The sequence below is a fragment of the Lytechinus pictus genome, chromosome 6 (assembly GCF_037042905.1).
Source record: "Lytechinus pictus isolate F3 Inbred chromosome 6, Lp3.0, whole genome shotgun sequence".
Lineage (NCBI taxonomy): Eukaryota > Metazoa > Echinodermata > Echinoidea > Temnopleuroida > Toxopneustidae > Lytechinus > Lytechinus pictus.
The window spans coordinates 20,440,268-20,458,964 of record NC_087250.1 but is presented as its reverse complement, the minus strand read 5'-3'; the positions used below and the strand labels follow the sequence as shown (position 1 = coordinate 20,458,964).

Sequence of the window (18,697 nt, the reverse complement as noted above, 5' to 3'; positions counted from 1 at the left end):
ACCAAGTTCATTTGTTTCTATTTCCCCCAGATATAACCAGCCACCATGGAGGGATACATCTTCAGAAACTGGGCAGAGACATTCTTCTGCAAGCCTGAGCGGTACTATGAACCACAAAACATTTCAGAGCTTACCCAGGTCTGTAACAATCAAGCTTTATGTTGTGTATTATTGAGCATTCCTACATTATTTTTCTGTAAGCCTGAGTGGCAATTTTAACCTCAAGACATTTCCCAACTTACAGGTATTTAACAGGAATGTGAAAATCAAGTTTTATGTTACATTATTGAGCACCTCAATGTTATTCTCTGTAAGCCTGAGTGGCAATTTGAACCACAAAACATTAGAGCTTACCCAGGTCTGTAAACATCAAGCTTTATGTTGTGTATTATTGAGCATTCCTACATTATTTTTCTGTGAGCCTGAGTGGCAATTTTAGCCTCAAGATATTTCAGAGCAATACGGTTTTAGGTCTGTGAAAATCAAGCTTTATGTTGTATAATTTAGAGCACCTCAATGTTATTCTCTGTAAGCCTGAGTGGCAATTTGAACCACAAAACGTTAGAGCTTACCCAGGTCTGTAAACATCAAGCTTTATGTTGTGTATTATTGAGCATTCCAACATTATTTTCTGTAAGCCTGAGTGGCAATTTTAACCACAAGACATTTCAGAGCAATACGGTTCTAGGTCTGTGAAAATCAAGCTTTATGTTGTATAATTTAGGATTTTAGAGCATCTCAATCTTATTTCCTGGAAGGCTGAGTGGCAATTTGAACCACAAAACATTAGAGCTTACCCAGGTCTGTGAAAGTCAAGCTTTATATTCAGCCTTGAGTATCCCTTTTAATGATGTTTTATCTTGATATACTTTAGTTGGTCCACATGGCTCGTAAAGAAGGGAAGAGAGTAAAGGTCTGTGGCAGTAGGCATTCACCATCAGATATCGCCTGTACAACGGGATACATGATCAACATGAAACACATCAACAAAGTCATATCGGTGAGCACATGATGGGCTTAAGAATAATGATAATAATAATAATGATGGATGACAATGATAATAATCCACTTTATATACAGTGCTTTACCACCCCAGGTGGGTGTTTCTTAAAGCTGTTCGTAAGTTATGAGCGACTTTAAGAACGACTGGTGAACCTTTCTTACGCGCTAAACCATTGTCAATGGTACATAGCATTTACCAAAAGAAAGGATCACCAGTTGTTCTTAAAGTCCGCTCTTATCTTACGAACAGCTTTATGAAACACCCACCAGGCTTCGGATCCTGGCATGCCCGCATACAATGTATGCATTTCCACCACTCCCAGGGGAGCAATCCAACGAGAGTACCAAGACTCAGTTGCTATACATACTTCGTAAATTAGGCTTTCGCATCCTATCGGGTACCCATTTAAAACCTGGGTGGAGAGTGGCAAAGTGTGGATTGACGCCTTGCCAAAGGACGCTAGGCCATGGTGGGATTCGAACACACTACCCTCTGATTACAAGGCGAGACTCAGTACCGCTACACCATGACGCTTCATGTTGGTGTTGGCAAAAGATGATTGCGATGCGTTGATTATGCCCTAATAACAACCCAAATCACCCCTAATTTTACCCAAATGAAATTCTTTGGATCAAACAACTTCAATAGAGTTGCTGTCAGATCTGCCTCAGACAATATCTCTAATATAAATTTATGTATTTACCACTCAATTGACATTAGTGCAAGAAAGTAGCTTTCAAATATAAAAATGAATAGCCAGCAAATTCAGAAATTATTTCCAAACCTAGTTTATTGTCTTAGTCAACAAGCATTTGGTCTACTTATCTGGTACCTGATACGCTGTAGTCTAATTCCACATTGGCTAAGCCCATTTGGTCTACTAAAAATGTGGTCTAATTGCTGTTTGATCCACTCTGCATTTGGTGTAAAACCCACTTTAATAGTGTAATTCTCATTTAGTCGAATTCTCATTTAGTCTAATTCCCAGTTGGTCGTACTTCTTCTTGGTCTACGTATTATATGTTTTTGTAAAATTAATTTTTTTCTTATAAACACATATAGACTATTGAAGTGTTAAACCAAGTGGGTATTAGACGACTATTTCCTATTTGGAAATTACACAAAATGCCTGGCGAATGGGCTAAATGAATTGTTAATAGACAAATTGGTTGTAGAGGAACTAGGATAAGACCATATAGAATGAGACCTGGCACCATCTTACAAAGAGTTGCGATTGATCTGATCAATCACAACTATGGACGGCCAGCAACGTCAACATCTATTATTCATGTTTGTTTAAAATATTTTCCAACTATGATGCATATTCTTCATGCATTCATTGTTTTCTTGAAAATTCACTGTGCTTCTTTTTGTTTACAAAGGACATTGTGCAAATTTCCTGTTGAAAAAATTATGACACTGATGGATTTCCATAGAGTTACGATTGATTGGATCAATCTTAACCCTCAATCTCCCGGGGTATTTTGATTCTTGTCAATCCCGGGGGGGGGGGGGGGGGGCCATTATGGCCCCCCCTTAAGATCTCGGCCGCCGATTGCGCGAGCGACGCAAAAATTTGCACACTGGTAGTGTGCGATGTAATCTACAAGGCTGTATGGTAAAATTTTCCAAAATAATGAGATTTTATTTTATATGAATTAATTATGCTAATTTATGCATAAATCATACTTTTTGCTATAATTCACTAAATAAAGCTCCTAGAATGCTAATTTTTTGTAAAAAAATTCTTTGTAGCAATCTTAACAATCGCAATTAAAAAAACTTTGGTTCGGAAATCAATTTCTTATGTATTTTATTGTTTTATGAATTTCTTATGTATTTCTTTGTTTTTTTACTTTTTGTTTTTTATTGTTTTTTCAATGGAAATCATTCCAGACTTAGTTCTGATCATAAACAAGGCAAAATTAATTCAGTTTAATCAGTAAAAGTAGAAATAATGATACATTTATGAATTTTGGCTGAATACACAATTTGCATTGGATTTGTACATGAAATCACGTTTATGAGCAATTTTGGGTCTGACATGCACTTACATAATGTTGCGTAATGTCGTAACCGTGTACCCGGGCGTCACAAATTTGGTCTCAAAATTTGCGCGAGACTTGAAAGTAAAAAGTCAGTGAGCGGCGAGGTCAAAAAAATTTGCGCAGCAGATATATCGCGAAAATTGTCAAGGGGGGGGGGCCATTATGGCCCCCCCCCCTGGAGAATTAGGGTTAACTCTTAGTAAGACGGGGCCCAGATGTACATGTAGTTGGAAAACAATTATAGAGAAATTAAAATTTCACATTCCCAAAGCAAGATGACAACTTTATTAAGAATGACTAAATATTATTCTAAACTGTATGGATTATCATAATAAGATGTATAAAATCCATGTTAAGTCAACCTAAAATGTGGAATTTGAATTATTGCCTATAAAATTATGGGATAAATTGTTCTCGTCAGAAAATTTGAAACCATTTGTCTTTACCACTTAAAAAGTTAGTGGTCTGGAGTGTCAATTTCATCAGGAGACTGGGTCAATTGAATGGGAAAATGAGATACTTAGCCTGTTCGATATTGTTTCCTCTACAGCTACTGTAACTAATAACTACAATACAGTTTCACAACTACTAATATCGGAGGCTTCAAACTTGTCTACTTTTGGGTTCAGCTTCAATGTTGATCCATCTTGTGCACTGCCTGTTTCTCGCCGCAGATAGCGCTATTCAACATATTTTTTTTCTTTTTTTTTTCAGGTTGATGTTGACAAATGTCAGATTCATGTAGAGGCTGGAGTCAAGCTGGAGAAACTCAATATTGATATCCTACCAAGACATGGACTTGCTCTTAGTGTGTAAGTACACATCACTCAGGGCTTGTATTAAAGGGGTTCGCTGTGCTGAAAATAAGTCGACCTTCCATAAGTCGAATAATTGCCGAAAGTCAAAGCAATGTTTAGACCAGATTATTCTAAACGTGTACCTATTTCCCTAATTCGAACAAAAGTCTGTGGTCCCAAAAGATACGACTTAGGCAAACTTATCTGTACATATAAAAGTATTAACTTGCCAAGGAGGCCTAGAGGTAATATGCATTTATATAAATAGAGTAGAATTCAATGGGCAAAATATCATACACATCTGATATTATTCTGATGACCTTTGTGAACTATCCCCCTTGAAACAGGGACCCATATTCAATGTTATCTCCTTTTTGTTTTGTCATTTGTTTATCCCATAGACTTGGAGCTATCTCAGAGCAGACTATAGCTGGCGCTATTTCAACCGGTACTCACGGCACTGGATACAATCACGGTATCATGGCAACAAATGTAATAATACCTTTCAATTAGAAAGCTTGAATATTAAACTGACTAACTCTTATCAAAATGTGAAAATTTATAATACTAATAAATAATTAAAAACAGATTTCAATGGTAACATTTATTCATTTATTTATTCATTTATTGGTATAAACACTGATTTTACAGTAAATACTGATTTTAGAGGTGCAGAGTATTGATTTGCTCTTGCAAAGGTTGGCGCGGTGTGAAACGGAAAAACCCCCATTAGTTCCAGGGGGAAAAATGCCATGTGGGCTCGGGCTGTTTTGCCCCCAACATGCTCCACTCACTGCAATGTCAAAGCCTATTCATTGTTGCAGATTAAATCATTAGGATCTGAAAAGTAGGCCCCCCAAAAGAAAAAAAAATGAATGAATGAAAAATCAAAATAAATGAATGAATAAATAAATAAGTAAATAAATAAATAGAATTTGCCTGCTCACTTGCCATATACAGTGGTGCTCAAAAGTTAGTGAACCCTAACATATGAACATATATCAAGTTTTCAAGTTCTGACATGTTTCAGATATTTAATTGTGAAGTCAGGCGATATAACATTCAATCAAGTTTGTTTCTCTAGGCTCACTGAACATTGTAGTGTTGTACGTTTGTAGTGTCAACATTCAACACCCACAATGAAGTAGTGCATTTTGTAGAGGGGTTCACTATCTTTTGAGCACAGCTGTATATTGTCCAATTTACCAAATATATGTCTTGTATAAAGAAGGGATTTCTTTGTTTCTCACTCTTGTGCATGATTTGAGAAATTGGGCAGTACTAGTATCCACCTCCCATTTTAACCAACATAGCTGCCAAATTTGAATGATTTGAAGCAAAATACTGCAACATCAGTGATTTGTGTAATTGGGACAATATATATATTGCAAGTGAAGGTAACTTTTTCTTTGTTCTGTACTTAGATCGTTAGCTTGGAGCTGTTGACTGGGCGAGGAGAAGTCTTGCAGTGCTCAGCCTCAGAAAACCCGGATGTTTTCAGCGCTGCCTGTTGTGGGCTAGGAGCTCTTGGTATTATTCTCACAGTGACCATACAGTGTGAACCGGCATACAGGCTGCATGAGATTCAGACCTCCACAACACTTGATGACGTAAGTGGTGGTGGTGGCGATGATAGTAATGATGATGATGATGGTAGTGGAAAACGATGGTGCTGATAAATATGACAATAATGTAGTGGTGGTGAAGATGATGGTGATGATGGTGATAATGATGATGGTGATGATGATGATGAAGATCATGGTGATGATGATGATGATGGTGATGATGATATGATGATGATGATGAAGATCATTAAGATGATGATATGGATGATGGTGATGATATGATAATGATGATGGTGATGATGATGAACATCATTAAGATGATGATATGGATGATGATGATGATGAAGATCATTAAGATGATGATGATGACGATGATGATAAGGATGATGGTGATGATGATGAAGATGATGATGGAAATGGTGATGATTTGACGATATACATGAATTTCATTACGAATGTAATGATGGTGATGAAGATGATGGTGACAATGACAACGATGACAATGATAATTATTCCCGCAATTGAATCTCTCTTCCATCAGGTCCTGGATAATTTAGATGCATATGTTGAAGGGAGTGAGCATTTTCGTTTTCTTTGGTACCCTCATACCGATATGGTGGTGATATCTAAGCTTAATCGCACAGAGAGGAGCATCTCTACGACACCACCCTCATGGTTTTGGAACAAGTTAATCGGTTACCATGCGATGGAATTCTCCCTCTGGCTTAGGTATGTACATTGTAATTGCAAGTTTGAGATTGAAGGTAAACAAAAGTAGCTGCAGCAAAGAGTTATTTCATGAGAAAGTCTTTAATATTCATTTTAATTGCCACATATTTATCACAGATCTAGATCTAGAACATTAATGCAAACTTATCTTTGTGAAAATCACAAAATCTTAGTTCAAAACAGATAGTTTGGATGATCACTAACACAGAACAGCATATGTGGGAGAGTGTATTAATATGACTTGCCGGACATTTTATGGAATTCTATGCTTACTTTGCTAATTTCTCAGCAATTACACATTTTTTCTAAGAGTTAGTAGCACATATTTTTTTATTTGTACATACAAACATTTGGGTGGCCATTTTATTAGATTCTGTTCAAACTCATTTTGAGATGGTTGCCTCAGCTGGCAATTATATTTGATATCAAATATATTCTTTTAAAGGGGGAGTGAACTGTGTGTGGTCTCTCATTGACTGTGTGTTATAAATACATACATGTATTGTAGTCTTAAAATGTACGTTATCTACTAATACTACAGAGAATAAATTAACCTTTTATTGTATTTGTGTAGAGAAACTAAAATGTTTTGAGATGAAGAATAATTGTTTTGCTACTTAGCAACATAATTATTGCGGTAAAAATGTATTGAGTAGTTAATTAGCATGTTATCATCCAAGTGGGTCTATATTACTAGACTACACTAGCATTATGGGTCAGGAAACTGGCCAGGTATGAGTAGTTGAGGACTGCTTTAATGTAAATATAATCAATGGCTTTCAACCCAGTAAATAACATCGCATTGATCGCTCTGATAAGTCAGTAAGCAACTCATTTTGAGATCGTTACGACAAATGGCATTTCTCAATAAAGTACAAAAAGTGCAGTAAAAACCATTTTCAATTTTCTGAGAAAATGGCATTTCATTGATTTCTTACAATTGGCTATCTAGGAATGGTGCTCCCATATGAGGTCACAAATCAAATAATCAAGATTTTAATAACTTTTCAATTCAGCCCTTCACACAATGAAAACAAAGGAGTGATGTCACAATTAGGGTACAAAGATTTTGAAATTCCTGAATTGACTTGGTTCTTTAGAATATAGTTTGTAATTATACATACAGACACTTGGGTGGTCATGTGATTTGCTTCTGTACACACCCATTTTGAAATAATACTACTACTACTAATAATAATAATAACAATAATAATAACAAAATAATGTGATCTCTAATAAACTTTTTTTTAAATCTTTTTAATTTCAGTGAGTTTTATCAACCCCTTGTTCCCTGGATCAACTGGTTGTATTTCTTGATATTTTCCTCGCAACCGAAGGAAAGGGTGGACATCGGGCACAGAGTGTTCAATTTTGACTGCCTCTTTAAACAGCTTGTCACTGAATGGAACGTCCCGAGGTGAGGTTACCATTTTTGTGCCATCGCATCAAGTTATCGCGTCCGGTCGGGCAGTCGCGCAATGATAGCACTATATTCTATAAGATACAGTAAATTTTATGAAGTTTGGCAAGTGTCAACTTTTCCTTGAATTTCCTGGGTGTATGTAAACTTCCGGCCTCAACTGTAGATGTTATACCCTGCTGCATTCTGAGTGTTTTATTCGTGTAGTGCAGGGGGTCTCAGCAAGCGTGCAATGGACAAAGTCGTTTAGTGCAAGAATATTGTACAACGCCTACTTAGCTTGTTGTACGCGAGCAAATGGAAGACTGAATGTCAAACATTTGTACCGTTGCGCACAAGACGTACCATCCAAAATGTACCGTTGCACGGCTTTAGGAGGTGACGTCACAATACGATTTAATTCATTGCACTCAGTAAAAATGAAGGTGCAATACGCGTATAGCCTGCTGGCTAAATGCGCAATGCTGCCCAAGGTTATGTGCGCTTGTGGGGTTTTGCTTTTCGCTTTCAATATTTTTGCTCCTTTTTCATAGATTATTGCAGGAAAAAACTCATGTTTTTTCGTATTTTCGCTAGATTCCGAGGCGTTCTACAAAACAAATAGCGAATATTCATATTCGTGCAATGGTGCGAGATTTCGCATTCGGTGAAAGAAAGAAACGCTGTACTCAACTCGACTAACGCCTCGTTGAATAGAGCATCTTTCTTTCACCTCATGCGAAATCTTGCACCATCGCACTCATGCCCATTCGCTATTTGTATAATGTTGTCTTTGTGGGCTGCATGATCAATCAAATGACCTGATGGGTGTTTTATAAAGCTGCTCTTAAGTTAAGAGTGACTTTAAGAATGACTAGTGATCTTTGTGGTCAAATGTATACACCAAAATGTTCATTGGCTATGATTTAGCGTGTAAGAAAGGTTCACCAGTCGTTCTTAAAGTCGCTCTTAACTTACGAACTGCTGTATGAAACGGCCCCCATGATACATCTGCTTGTCATATATTGAAATTGAAATTGAAATTGAAAAGGTTTTATTGAAATTATTGCACTTTGCAGCCAAAAAGCTGAATTGCGTACAATTTACAGGCATATATACATAGAGTGTACAGATTTAAAAACATCAAACTTGAAATGATGACGAAAATATAATGCAACTTAATATATTATGTATACTAAAAGGAAAAGATGAAGTAATAAAAAAATACAAACACATGAGGTGGTGGAAGGATGCTTATTGATAAACATCTTAATTCAAACAATAAAAAACTTATTTTAAGCAGGAACAAAAACGAAAGACAGGAGGGTGTCTGGGGACGAGCGAGCAGTCAAGTCCAATGCACAGCTCCAGCCAAGGATTGCTAATCCCACAACACCATTCAACCTGAGCAATGGAATTGGTTATTCAAATCCATCGCTCATGTGGAACTTTGTAGGGTCAGCTAACTTCACCGGAGCTATGCATTAATAGGGCCGACTAACAATCACTTTCAAAACAAAACACACTCACATTATATTCATACCACGCTCCTCATTCATCCAACGACCATAAAGACACTTAAGTCAAACAACTGAACTCACCCACCCAGCAGTCACCCCTGGCACCTTGTACTCATTAAGCATACGGATAAAAAAAAGTATGCGGGGGGGGGGGGGGGTGAGTGATCGCTCGTCCCAAGAATCCGTCCTGCTCAAACCTGAAAACATTTACTTAAAATATAAAAGATGATGTATTTTTGTAAAATGATATAAATGTCTTCCACCACATACAGAAATTTTGATAAAAATGAGTGAAATATTGGTATAAAAATCAAAATATCGTTTCCTTTTAGTTGTTACAATGTGAAATACATGCATTAAAAGCATTACAAAAACACCTGTAAACCTATTCAATTATATGTTTGAGTTTAAAAAGTTCTAAAAATTGTAAAATTTTAAAGTTATAGTTATAGATAAATGGCACTGAATAAATGCCTTTCATCATTTTTTTTTTATCATCAGGAACAAGACTGGTGAAGTTTTGCGAGAGCTGAGAGACAACATTGATAAGAGACGTTTCTATGCGCACATGCCGACAGAGGTTCGCTTTACACGATCTGATGACATCATGATAAGCCCGGCCAATGGGAGAGAGACGTGCTTCATCAACATCATCCATTTCAGGTACATGTAGGCCAGGAGAAAAACTTACACATGGGCTCAGGATGATTTTGCCCCTGAAATGCTCAAAAGGGCCCTTGATACACAAAAAGGAGCCCTGGAATTCCCTGTTCATTGCAATGTTAAAAGCTTATCCAATGTTTATTTATTTATTTTGTTATATTTACCCACGGTAGTCTCTTCAGTACAAAACTGCTTTGCAAGAGAGCCCTGTTAAGATTCAAACATATTACAATATTGTACAATGTAAAACAAATGACACCAGCATGATAAATAGAAATACTTAAAAATAGAGTAATACAATAAAATCAGTGGCGGATGAAGACAAATACCAGCAACTGCCAGTTAACGTCATTAAACACATGATTATGGTGGTCTTATCCTTGATTTTTTTATTTTTATTTAAATCAAATTAAGAAAATGCTAAATAGGTAAACGTATACATATTTAAAAGGTACACAAAGATTGATACTGAAAACATAGATTACAATAAAACATAAAAAGAAAGATCCCTCCCCATGTTACAATGTTGCATACTCAGGCAGTAAGCTGTGAAAAGTAGCCCCTGAAAATAAAGTTATTGTTTGCTTGCAAAGTCACTTACCATATATATTGCGGGGTTCCCAGCCCATCAGGGAAAATTAATTACTTTTTTCCAGTCAGGAAAAATCAGGGAATTTGATTTTAAAAATACCTCAAATCAGGGGAAAATGCTTCATATGAGGGAAAAATCAGGGAATTTTGATCGGCCCAAAAGTGAAAAGCAGGGTGGTCAGTCAGACTCTCATGTTTTGTTACACATCAAAACAACATCCATTGAATGACTGGTTATGGTGGTACTAAGAAAGTAATTAGTTCTACATTATTGTTTTGATACTAAAAATACATGTAATTCACTGCAACAACTTAGAAAACATGTGAAACTGGGAATGGGTTTAAATAATTATCAGGGAACTTTTAAACTTCATCAGGGAAAAAAATCAGGGAATTTTGTTTTCTTGAAAAGCTGGGAACCCTGATCTTGTCACAATTACCCCATATGTGACATGCAAAGAAGTTATTGTTTTGTTTTGTTTTGTTTTAACCTGTGAAAAGTAGCTCACGATAATAAAAATAGACAATATTGCCTGAAGCCTTTGAATGATTGTCAAGGTTTTGAATTATCCAAATAAGCCTGTTTACTCAAATGAATTAAAATTTTATACATATGTATTAATTTTGGAATAGAAAAAAATATTTTAAGGAATTTTCCATGTACAGGTATTCAAATTATATATATATTCAATTTTGGATGTACAAAAAATGAATATGGATTTTATTCATTTTAAGTCATGTGTATTTAATTTTGTTATATCTTATCTCTTATTAGGCCTTATGGAAGAAAAACTTTGAACACCAAGTACTGGGTGGTTTATGAGGACATTTTGAAAAGAGCAGGGGGAAGACCTCATTGGGCTAAGGTAAAAGAAGCTTTGAGGGAATAGTAAATATATAGCCCGCAACAGGGCAATATATTTAATATTCCCCAAAGAGGAGCTAGTCAATATTTTTTAATTATAAAAAAGTTAGCCATTAAATCCCAATCCCATCCCATTGTATTAAGAGGGCAATGGATTGCATGGACTAAGCTTATTCTGAGGTGTCGAATTATTAGTGGCCCAAACATGGAGTAGTACGTGTGCAGTGCTTTGTAATGTAAAGGAATAGGTGCTTACTGCTATATCCAATCGCCATTGGATAATCCAAATCAGACATCTAGAGCAAAATCATGAATATTGAGATATTATACTCTTTTTATATGCCCGGTGACGGGTCGGGACGTATTATGGTATCACGCTCTGTGTCTGTCCATCTGTCCGCCCGTCCGACCGTTAGCTTTTCCTTGTAAACGCGATAACTTCAGTTTAACTTAACCTAGGCTCATATAATTTGGTGTGTATGATAGTAGCATGGATCCCAGGAAGCCAATTGATTTTGAGGTCAAAAGGACAAAGGTCAAGAATGTTTTCATCTTACCGTTCTGAAGTCCGTGTTAACGCAATAACTTAAGTTTAATTTAACCAAGGCTCATATAATTTGGTGTGTATGATACTAGCATAAATCCCAGGAATTCTATCGATTTTGAGGTCAGAAGGTCAAAGGTGAAGTCGCCACCTCGCACTTTTCTTGACTGACCAATAACTACATTTTCTGCGTTACAGGTGGGCGTATTATGTGCTCGCCTTAGCGACACTCTTGTTAAGAATTTTGAGGTCAGAAGGTCAAAGGTGAAGTCGCCACCTCCCACTTTTCTCGACTGACCAATAACTACATTTTCCGCGTTACAGGTGGGCGTATTACATGTATGTGCTCGCTTTAGCGACACTATTGTTAAGAATAGGGTTCTCTTGTGTAATGTTAATATTAGAAGCTTGAGTTTTACCATGGCAGCTTTATAGCTCGCGTCCTTCAGGACGCATACCCAACATTGTATATTTTCATTAACAGGATTTAATTAATTTAATTTTGCTGTTTTTTTGTCTCACCTGCATAGCAGAGTGAGACTATAGGCGCCGCTTTTCCGACGGCGACGGCGACGGCGGCGGCGGCGGCGGCGACGGCGACGGCGGCGTCAACACCAAATCTTAACCTGAGGTTAAGTTTTTGAAATGACAGCATAACTTAGAAAGTATATGGACCTAGTTCATGAAACTTGGCCATAAGGTTAATCAAGTATTACTGAACATCCTGCCTGAGTTTCATGTCACATGACCAAGGTCAAAGGTCATTTAGGGTCAATGAACTTAGACCATGTTGGGGGAATCAACATCAAAATCTTAACCTAAGGTTAAGTTTTTGAAATGTCATCATAACTTAGAAAATATATGGACCTAGTTCATGAAACTTATACATAAGGTTAATCAAGTATCACTGAACATCCTGCATGAGTTTCACGTCACATGACCAAGGTCAAAGGTCATTTAGGGTCAATGAACTTTGGCCGAATTGGGGGTATCTGTTGAATTACCATCATAACTTTGAAAGTTTATGGATCTGATTCATGAAACTTAGACATAATAGTAATCAAGTATTACTGAACATCCTGTGCAAGTTTCAGGTCACATGATCAAGGTCAAAGGTCATTTAGGGTCAATGAACTTTGGCCAAATTGGGGTATTTGTTGAATTACAGCCATAAATTTGAAAGTGTGTTGGTCTAGTTCATAAAACTTGGACATAATAGTAATCAAGTATCACTGAACATCCTGTGCGAGTTTCAGGTCACATGATCAAGGTCAAAGGTCATGTAAGGTCAAAGAACTTTGGCCACGTTGGGGGTATTTGTTGAATTGCCATCATATCTCTATAAGTGTATTGGTCTAGTTCATAAAACGTGGAAATAAGAGTAACCAAGTATCACTGAACATCTTGTGCGAGTTATAGTAGTTTTCAAAATCAGCACTGCTGCTATATTGAATCGCGTGATGCAGGTGAGACGGCCAGAGGCATTCCACTTGTTTTTACAAACAAGCCCTTTGGATAAAAGAGTCATAGAAAATCTCCATTCACTGAAGCACATACTATCAGGTGATCTGTCCAGTAATAGCGGAGTGCATTTTATTTCCTTTTAAATTTGTCTTTTCAGGAGCACCCTCTGAGAAACAAGGAGTTATCCGAGCTTTACCCAAGATGGACAGAGTTCTGTGATCTTCGGAAGAAACTGGATCCTCACGGGATGTTCCTCAACGCGTATCTAGAAAGGATTTTGTCAGACTAGACTTGCTGCCTGACCAACGGTGTTACTCTGGGGGCTCATCAGGGAGGTCTTGGGGCTTTGTCTGGAAGAAACTAACATCATTGTACAAAAAATCTCTCCAATGCCGTCATGTTCATAGGAGATTAGATCCCAATGGGATGTTTCTAAACGCGTATCTTGAGAGGATATTCTTAGACTACACTTCGCCTCCTGGTTGATGGCATTATCCTGCGGGTTCATCAGGGAGGTCTTGGGGCTTTGTCCGGAAGAAACTAACATCATTGTACAAGAAATCTCTCAAATGCCCTCATGTTCATAGGAGATTAGATCCCAATGGGATGTTTCTAAAAGCGTATCTTGAGAGGATATTCTTAGACTACACTTCGCCTCCTGGTTGATGGCATTATCCTGCGGGTTCATCAGGGAGGTCTTGGGGCTTTGTCCGGAAGAAACTAACATCATTGTACAAGAAATCTCTCAAATGCCCTCATGTTCATAGGAGATTAGATCCCAATGGGATGTTTCTAAAAGCGTATCTTGAGAGGATATTCTTAGACTACACTTCGCCTCCTGGTTGATGGCATTATCCTGCCGGTTCATCAGGGAGGTCTTGGGGCTTTGTCCAGAAGAAACTAACATCATTGTACAAAAAATCTCTCCAATGCCGTCATGTTCATAGGAGATTAGATCCCAATGGGATGTTTCTAAACGCGTATCTTGAGAGGATATTCTTAGACTACACTTCGCCTCCTGGTTGATGGCATTATCCTGCGGGTTCATCAGGGAGGTCTTGGGGCTTTGTCCGGAAGAAACTAACATCATTGTACAAGAAATCTCTCAAATGCCGTCATGTTCGTAAGAGATTAGATCCCAATGGGATGTTTCTAAACACGTATCTTGAGAGGATATTCTTAGACTAGACTTCGCCTCCTGGCTGATGGCATTATCCTGCGGGGTCATTGGGGTGGTGTCCTGGGGCTTTGTCCGGAAGAATCTAACATGATTGTACGAATGTTCCTCAATGCCTATCTGGAAAAGATTCTTTTTGACTGCGTGTAGACTCTGTTGCCTGACCAACAAAGGTATATTGAGGCTTCTTTGGGAAGATATTTATTATAAGAGTGAGCTATACAGGGGTCCAAAATATTTTTTTTGTCATTTCGATATGGCAGCAGGTTTAAAAAATTCCTTTTAATGTATGTCAACATGATATGACATCTGTTTTTGTCTCGGGTACGAGAAAAAAGGGAGGCCCGGCTAAAATACAAAATGGCTGCCAAAACCCCCCAAAATCACAGTTTGGGCCACAACCTCCTAGTTCGGTTGTCTTCTTCTCTGGTCTTGGTGTCTATTGATATATTTTGGGGGACAGGAAGATGTGATTTTTTTTTGGGGGGGGGGGGGGGGGGGTTGGTGGCCATTTTGGATTTTGGCCCGGCACACTTTTTCTCTGACCCGAGACAAAATATATTGTCATTTCATGTTCAGATACATTACAAGGAATTTAGAAAAAACTGTTGCCGTATTAAAAAAAACCAGTAAAAGTATTTTCGACAAATGTATAGCCCACTCCTAATATTAGGTATTCTATTGAAAGATATTTCATCCCAACAGGATGTTCCTCCTTGCATACGTGGATAAGTTTCCCAAATTAGCCAGTATTGTCTTACAGGTGGCTCATGGCACTCAAATAGGTCAGAGGAATTTCTAGATGATCAGAAAAATCCAAACCATTACCTCAGAAAAAAAAATTAAAATTAAAAATTGAATTAGAAATGTGGAAAGTTCAAGGAATTCACCCTTTTTTCTAAATTACAAAAGTCATTCAATATCATGTATTTTAATAATATAATGTACTTTTGAAATCATGGACATTGTCAGTTTCTTCCAAAAGGTCTCGGAAGTTTTATTTATTTAAGATATTCTTGTAAATCATGGAATTGATAAAATCATTTGCTGTGAGGTAGAAGGTCGTGCTCTTCATTTTGTGGTCAAATTTTATGTGCTCAACTCTATAATTGTCAGGGTCCCGTCTTAGAGTTGCGATTGATCCAGTCAACTACACCTATGGAAAGCCAGCAACGTCAAAATCTTAAATGCATGTTCATAATATTTTCTAGATATGAGGAGGCCCGCTAGCTCAGTTGGTAAAGTAGGGTTTTCGGATTCTGGTGACCCGGGTTCGATTCCCATTTGGTGCGCTAGTGCCCTTTGGTAAGGCATTAATCCTCACTACCAGGTCCCTCGGAGCGGAAATTAAGTCGTCGGTCCTCTGGTTGCGTGCTTACAAGCATTCATGCTTTCTCAGTAATCAGGTAAAATATTACGACCATTTACCATAATCCATGATGTATATTCAAACATGCACCTTTTTATTGAAAATTCAGTGTGCTTTTCTTTGTTTTCAAAGAACCTCATTAAAATTCCCTGTAGAAAAAAATTATTTCCATATACTTGTGGTTGATGGGATCAATCACAACTCTTTGTAAGACAGGACCCTGTTGTACATAATTGCATGCTTGAAAAATAGTGTGATATCCAGTATCCATTTATCATTTATTAGCTACCTAGTACAAATACTAAAATGCAGTTGGGCAATAGCTGGTCACATGACATCTTGGATTGTGATACTGATTGTTTCCGCATCTGGGCCGGTATTATATGCTATGTCTAAGTCCGAATTTTACACATTGTTCTAATTGACAGCTAAGTACTTGAAGGGCCCCATCTCTAACACAGAGCTGTGATTGCTTTGATCAACCATTAACTATGGAAAGCAGGCAATGCCAACATCTAAAATGCTTGCTTGTTCAAACTGTTTTCTAGATGCTCATACATTCATTAATATCTTGACAATTTAATGTGCTCCTCTTTCTTTATACCAAGTATTGTGCAAATTTCCTGAAGGAAAAATTATGACAATGATGGATTTCCATATAGTTGAGTTTGATCTTATCAATTGTAACGCTTGAAGACAGGGCCCAGGTTACGAATTGTGTTAGCAGGTGAATCTGTGCTTTTGATATATAGCGATGGGAAAGGTTTGCAATACTTGTGGATAACTTTGTTTGTTATATTTTTTTGGTCAATGAATCTATTCTTTCCTGCCAAAGGCTGGGAAAGCCGTTCATGGAAGCTGCTTATGTCAAGTTAAATTCTGCCCGGTGGGATGCTTGAAATTTTGATTGCGATTTGATTATGAATACTGCTTTACTACAAATTCTTGTGTTGAATTATCCATTGATGTGGATGTGTGTGTGTGTTTATGTGCATGCTGTTTTTTAGATGTCTGATGTGGATTGCTAGGTAGGGCAGATGGCGGTTTGTTGTTTTAATATGTAGTCCAGACATAGCACCAGAATTCAAGTGAGACCAGCTAGTTGATGACATCACAAGGTTTTGAAGCCATCAATAATGTGATTGATAACAATTCTTGTCTCGCCTGCATTGCAGAGCCGCCAGAGCTAGATAGACGCCACTTTTCCGACGGCGTTGGTGGCGTAAATATTGTAAATACCATGGAATGATTGATTATTATTGGCTGCTGAGTCCAGTTACCATGGTAACTGTCATAATGACAGTGTTGTCATAGTTTGAAGTCCTTAGGAAGCCGGTCTCTGGTTTACTTGGGCATTGGTATTTATACGGAGGTTGGAGAAAATTTAATCATGTTCTAAGATTTAGCAACCTAATTACTTGTATATGTTAGATTTAACAAAAATGCACTAGTATATTATGGAGATGTTTTGCAATTCCTTTCTGTAAAAAAAAGATACATTTAAAATAATAATAATGCAGATTCTGTGAAAGGATTTCAGTTGCTATCTTGATTTAATTCTTAATTCAGTTGTGGTATCTTGAATATTAAATCAGAGAGTTAATTACAGAGACAGTGTAATCTGCATTTTCATACAAATCAAAGCATTTGCTTTCAGACTGAAATTTAGTCATTTTTGGACTTTGGACATCTAATAATTAGAATCTCATACATTGTAATTAATTCAGATTTCTTTTGTCTAAAGAGGTTTTTTGTTTTGGGCAGAGTCATCTGTATGTGCAGTACCGGTATATATGTCTGTTAGTTATTTTCTGAAGATTTACATGTATGACTCTATACTGCTCTGGATTCTTTTCTTCATATACTTTGTTACTGTAAAAACTTTTGAATAGTTTTGTGATGTGGTGATAGAGAGTAGGACAAATTGTAGGATTTTTATCTGAATTAAGTAGGATTTAAAGGGGAAACTCTATTCTCATAGAAAGAGCATTTTTGAAACTTCAATGATTTTGGGTTTGTTTTCCCAACTTTTGTAGGAAAATAGGATTTTAGGCTTGAAAATTGGATTTGAAAAAGTAATAAGATTTTTTTCTCAGTTAAAGGGGAATCCAGCCTTGGCCATAAAATGTTGTGTTGGGAAGGAGAAAAATAAATTAAACAGAATGGTGAAAGTCTGAAAGAAATCGGACAAGCTATAAGAAAGTTATAGCTGCTTTAAAATTGAGATCACTAATACTATGTAGATTTCAAATTGGCAACTGGGTAAGTAAATTATGACAAGGGGCAAGGGCAACTTTCCCATAGGCCATGTACTTTATTATCAGGGATTTGTGGTTTTCTCCTAAGTACCCATTCCCCTGGGGCGGTAATCTACATATAACCCAGGTAGTATATTGTTTTATGTCCTCATGAAAGAAAAATATAATTTGAAATAAAACTTTTAGGAAAAATGACATTTTAGCCATAATATGTATTGGAGTACATGGAAGAGTAGTCCTTGCCTTACATCACTATGACATCCCATATGCGGCCAATTTGAAGTCTCCATGGGTATAGTGATTACCAATATTTACAACTTTTAAAAATTCATAACTTTCTTGTTGTTTGTCCAATATTGTTCAAACTTTCACCTATCAACCTATCTGATTTTTCTTTTCCTTATAAAAACAAGTTTTTATTTGGGTTGGATTCCCCTTTAAGGTCAGTACATGTAGGTCAGAATGCAGGTCCTCAAAAAGTAGCTTCTTTCATTTAAGTGATATATGTACATGCAGTAGCCAAGCTCTGAAAGCATGAGAGACATGTATAGTAACAGAGGATGTGAAATCTGTTAAACCATCTTTTGGGGCCTGATATACAGAGCATCCCACAAAAAAGGAAACCGGGACTCCCATGTCTTTATTGTGTGAAGTCAAATGAATTATGATATTTCATATGCATAATCATATATTTCAATTATTCCT

At 37.0% G+C, this 18,697-nt stretch overlaps 1 protein-coding gene across 2 annotated transcripts; it reads left to right on the top strand.

Annotated features, from left to right (window-relative positions):
• The first annotated feature begins 26 nt into the window (after positions 1 to 26).
• LOC129263691 (L-gulonolactone oxidase-like) lies at positions 27 to 17,801 on the top strand. Of its 2 annotated transcripts, none has more exons than XM_054901590.2 (10): positions 27 to 138; positions 875 to 1,000; positions 3,766 to 3,863; positions 4,250 to 4,340; positions 5,273 to 5,458; positions 5,955 to 6,142; positions 7,410 to 7,559; positions 9,563 to 9,724; positions 11,091 to 11,181; positions 13,346 to 17,801. In XM_054901590.2, exons 1-10 carry the CDS (start codon positions 46 to 48, stop codon positions 13,475 to 13,477), a joined length of 1,317 nt encoding a protein of 438 aa, XP_054757565.2. In that variant the 5' UTR covers positions 27 to 45; the 3' UTR covers positions 13,478 to 17,801. The 2 variants fall into 2 exon arrangements, with proteins under 2 accessions (XP_054757565.2, XP_063957240.1); XM_064101170.1 differs by lacking the exon at positions 27 to 138 and adding an exon at positions 795 to 801 and having other exon boundaries at positions 13,346 to 14,798.
• The last annotated feature ends 896 nt before the right edge of the window (positions 17,802 to 18,697 follow it).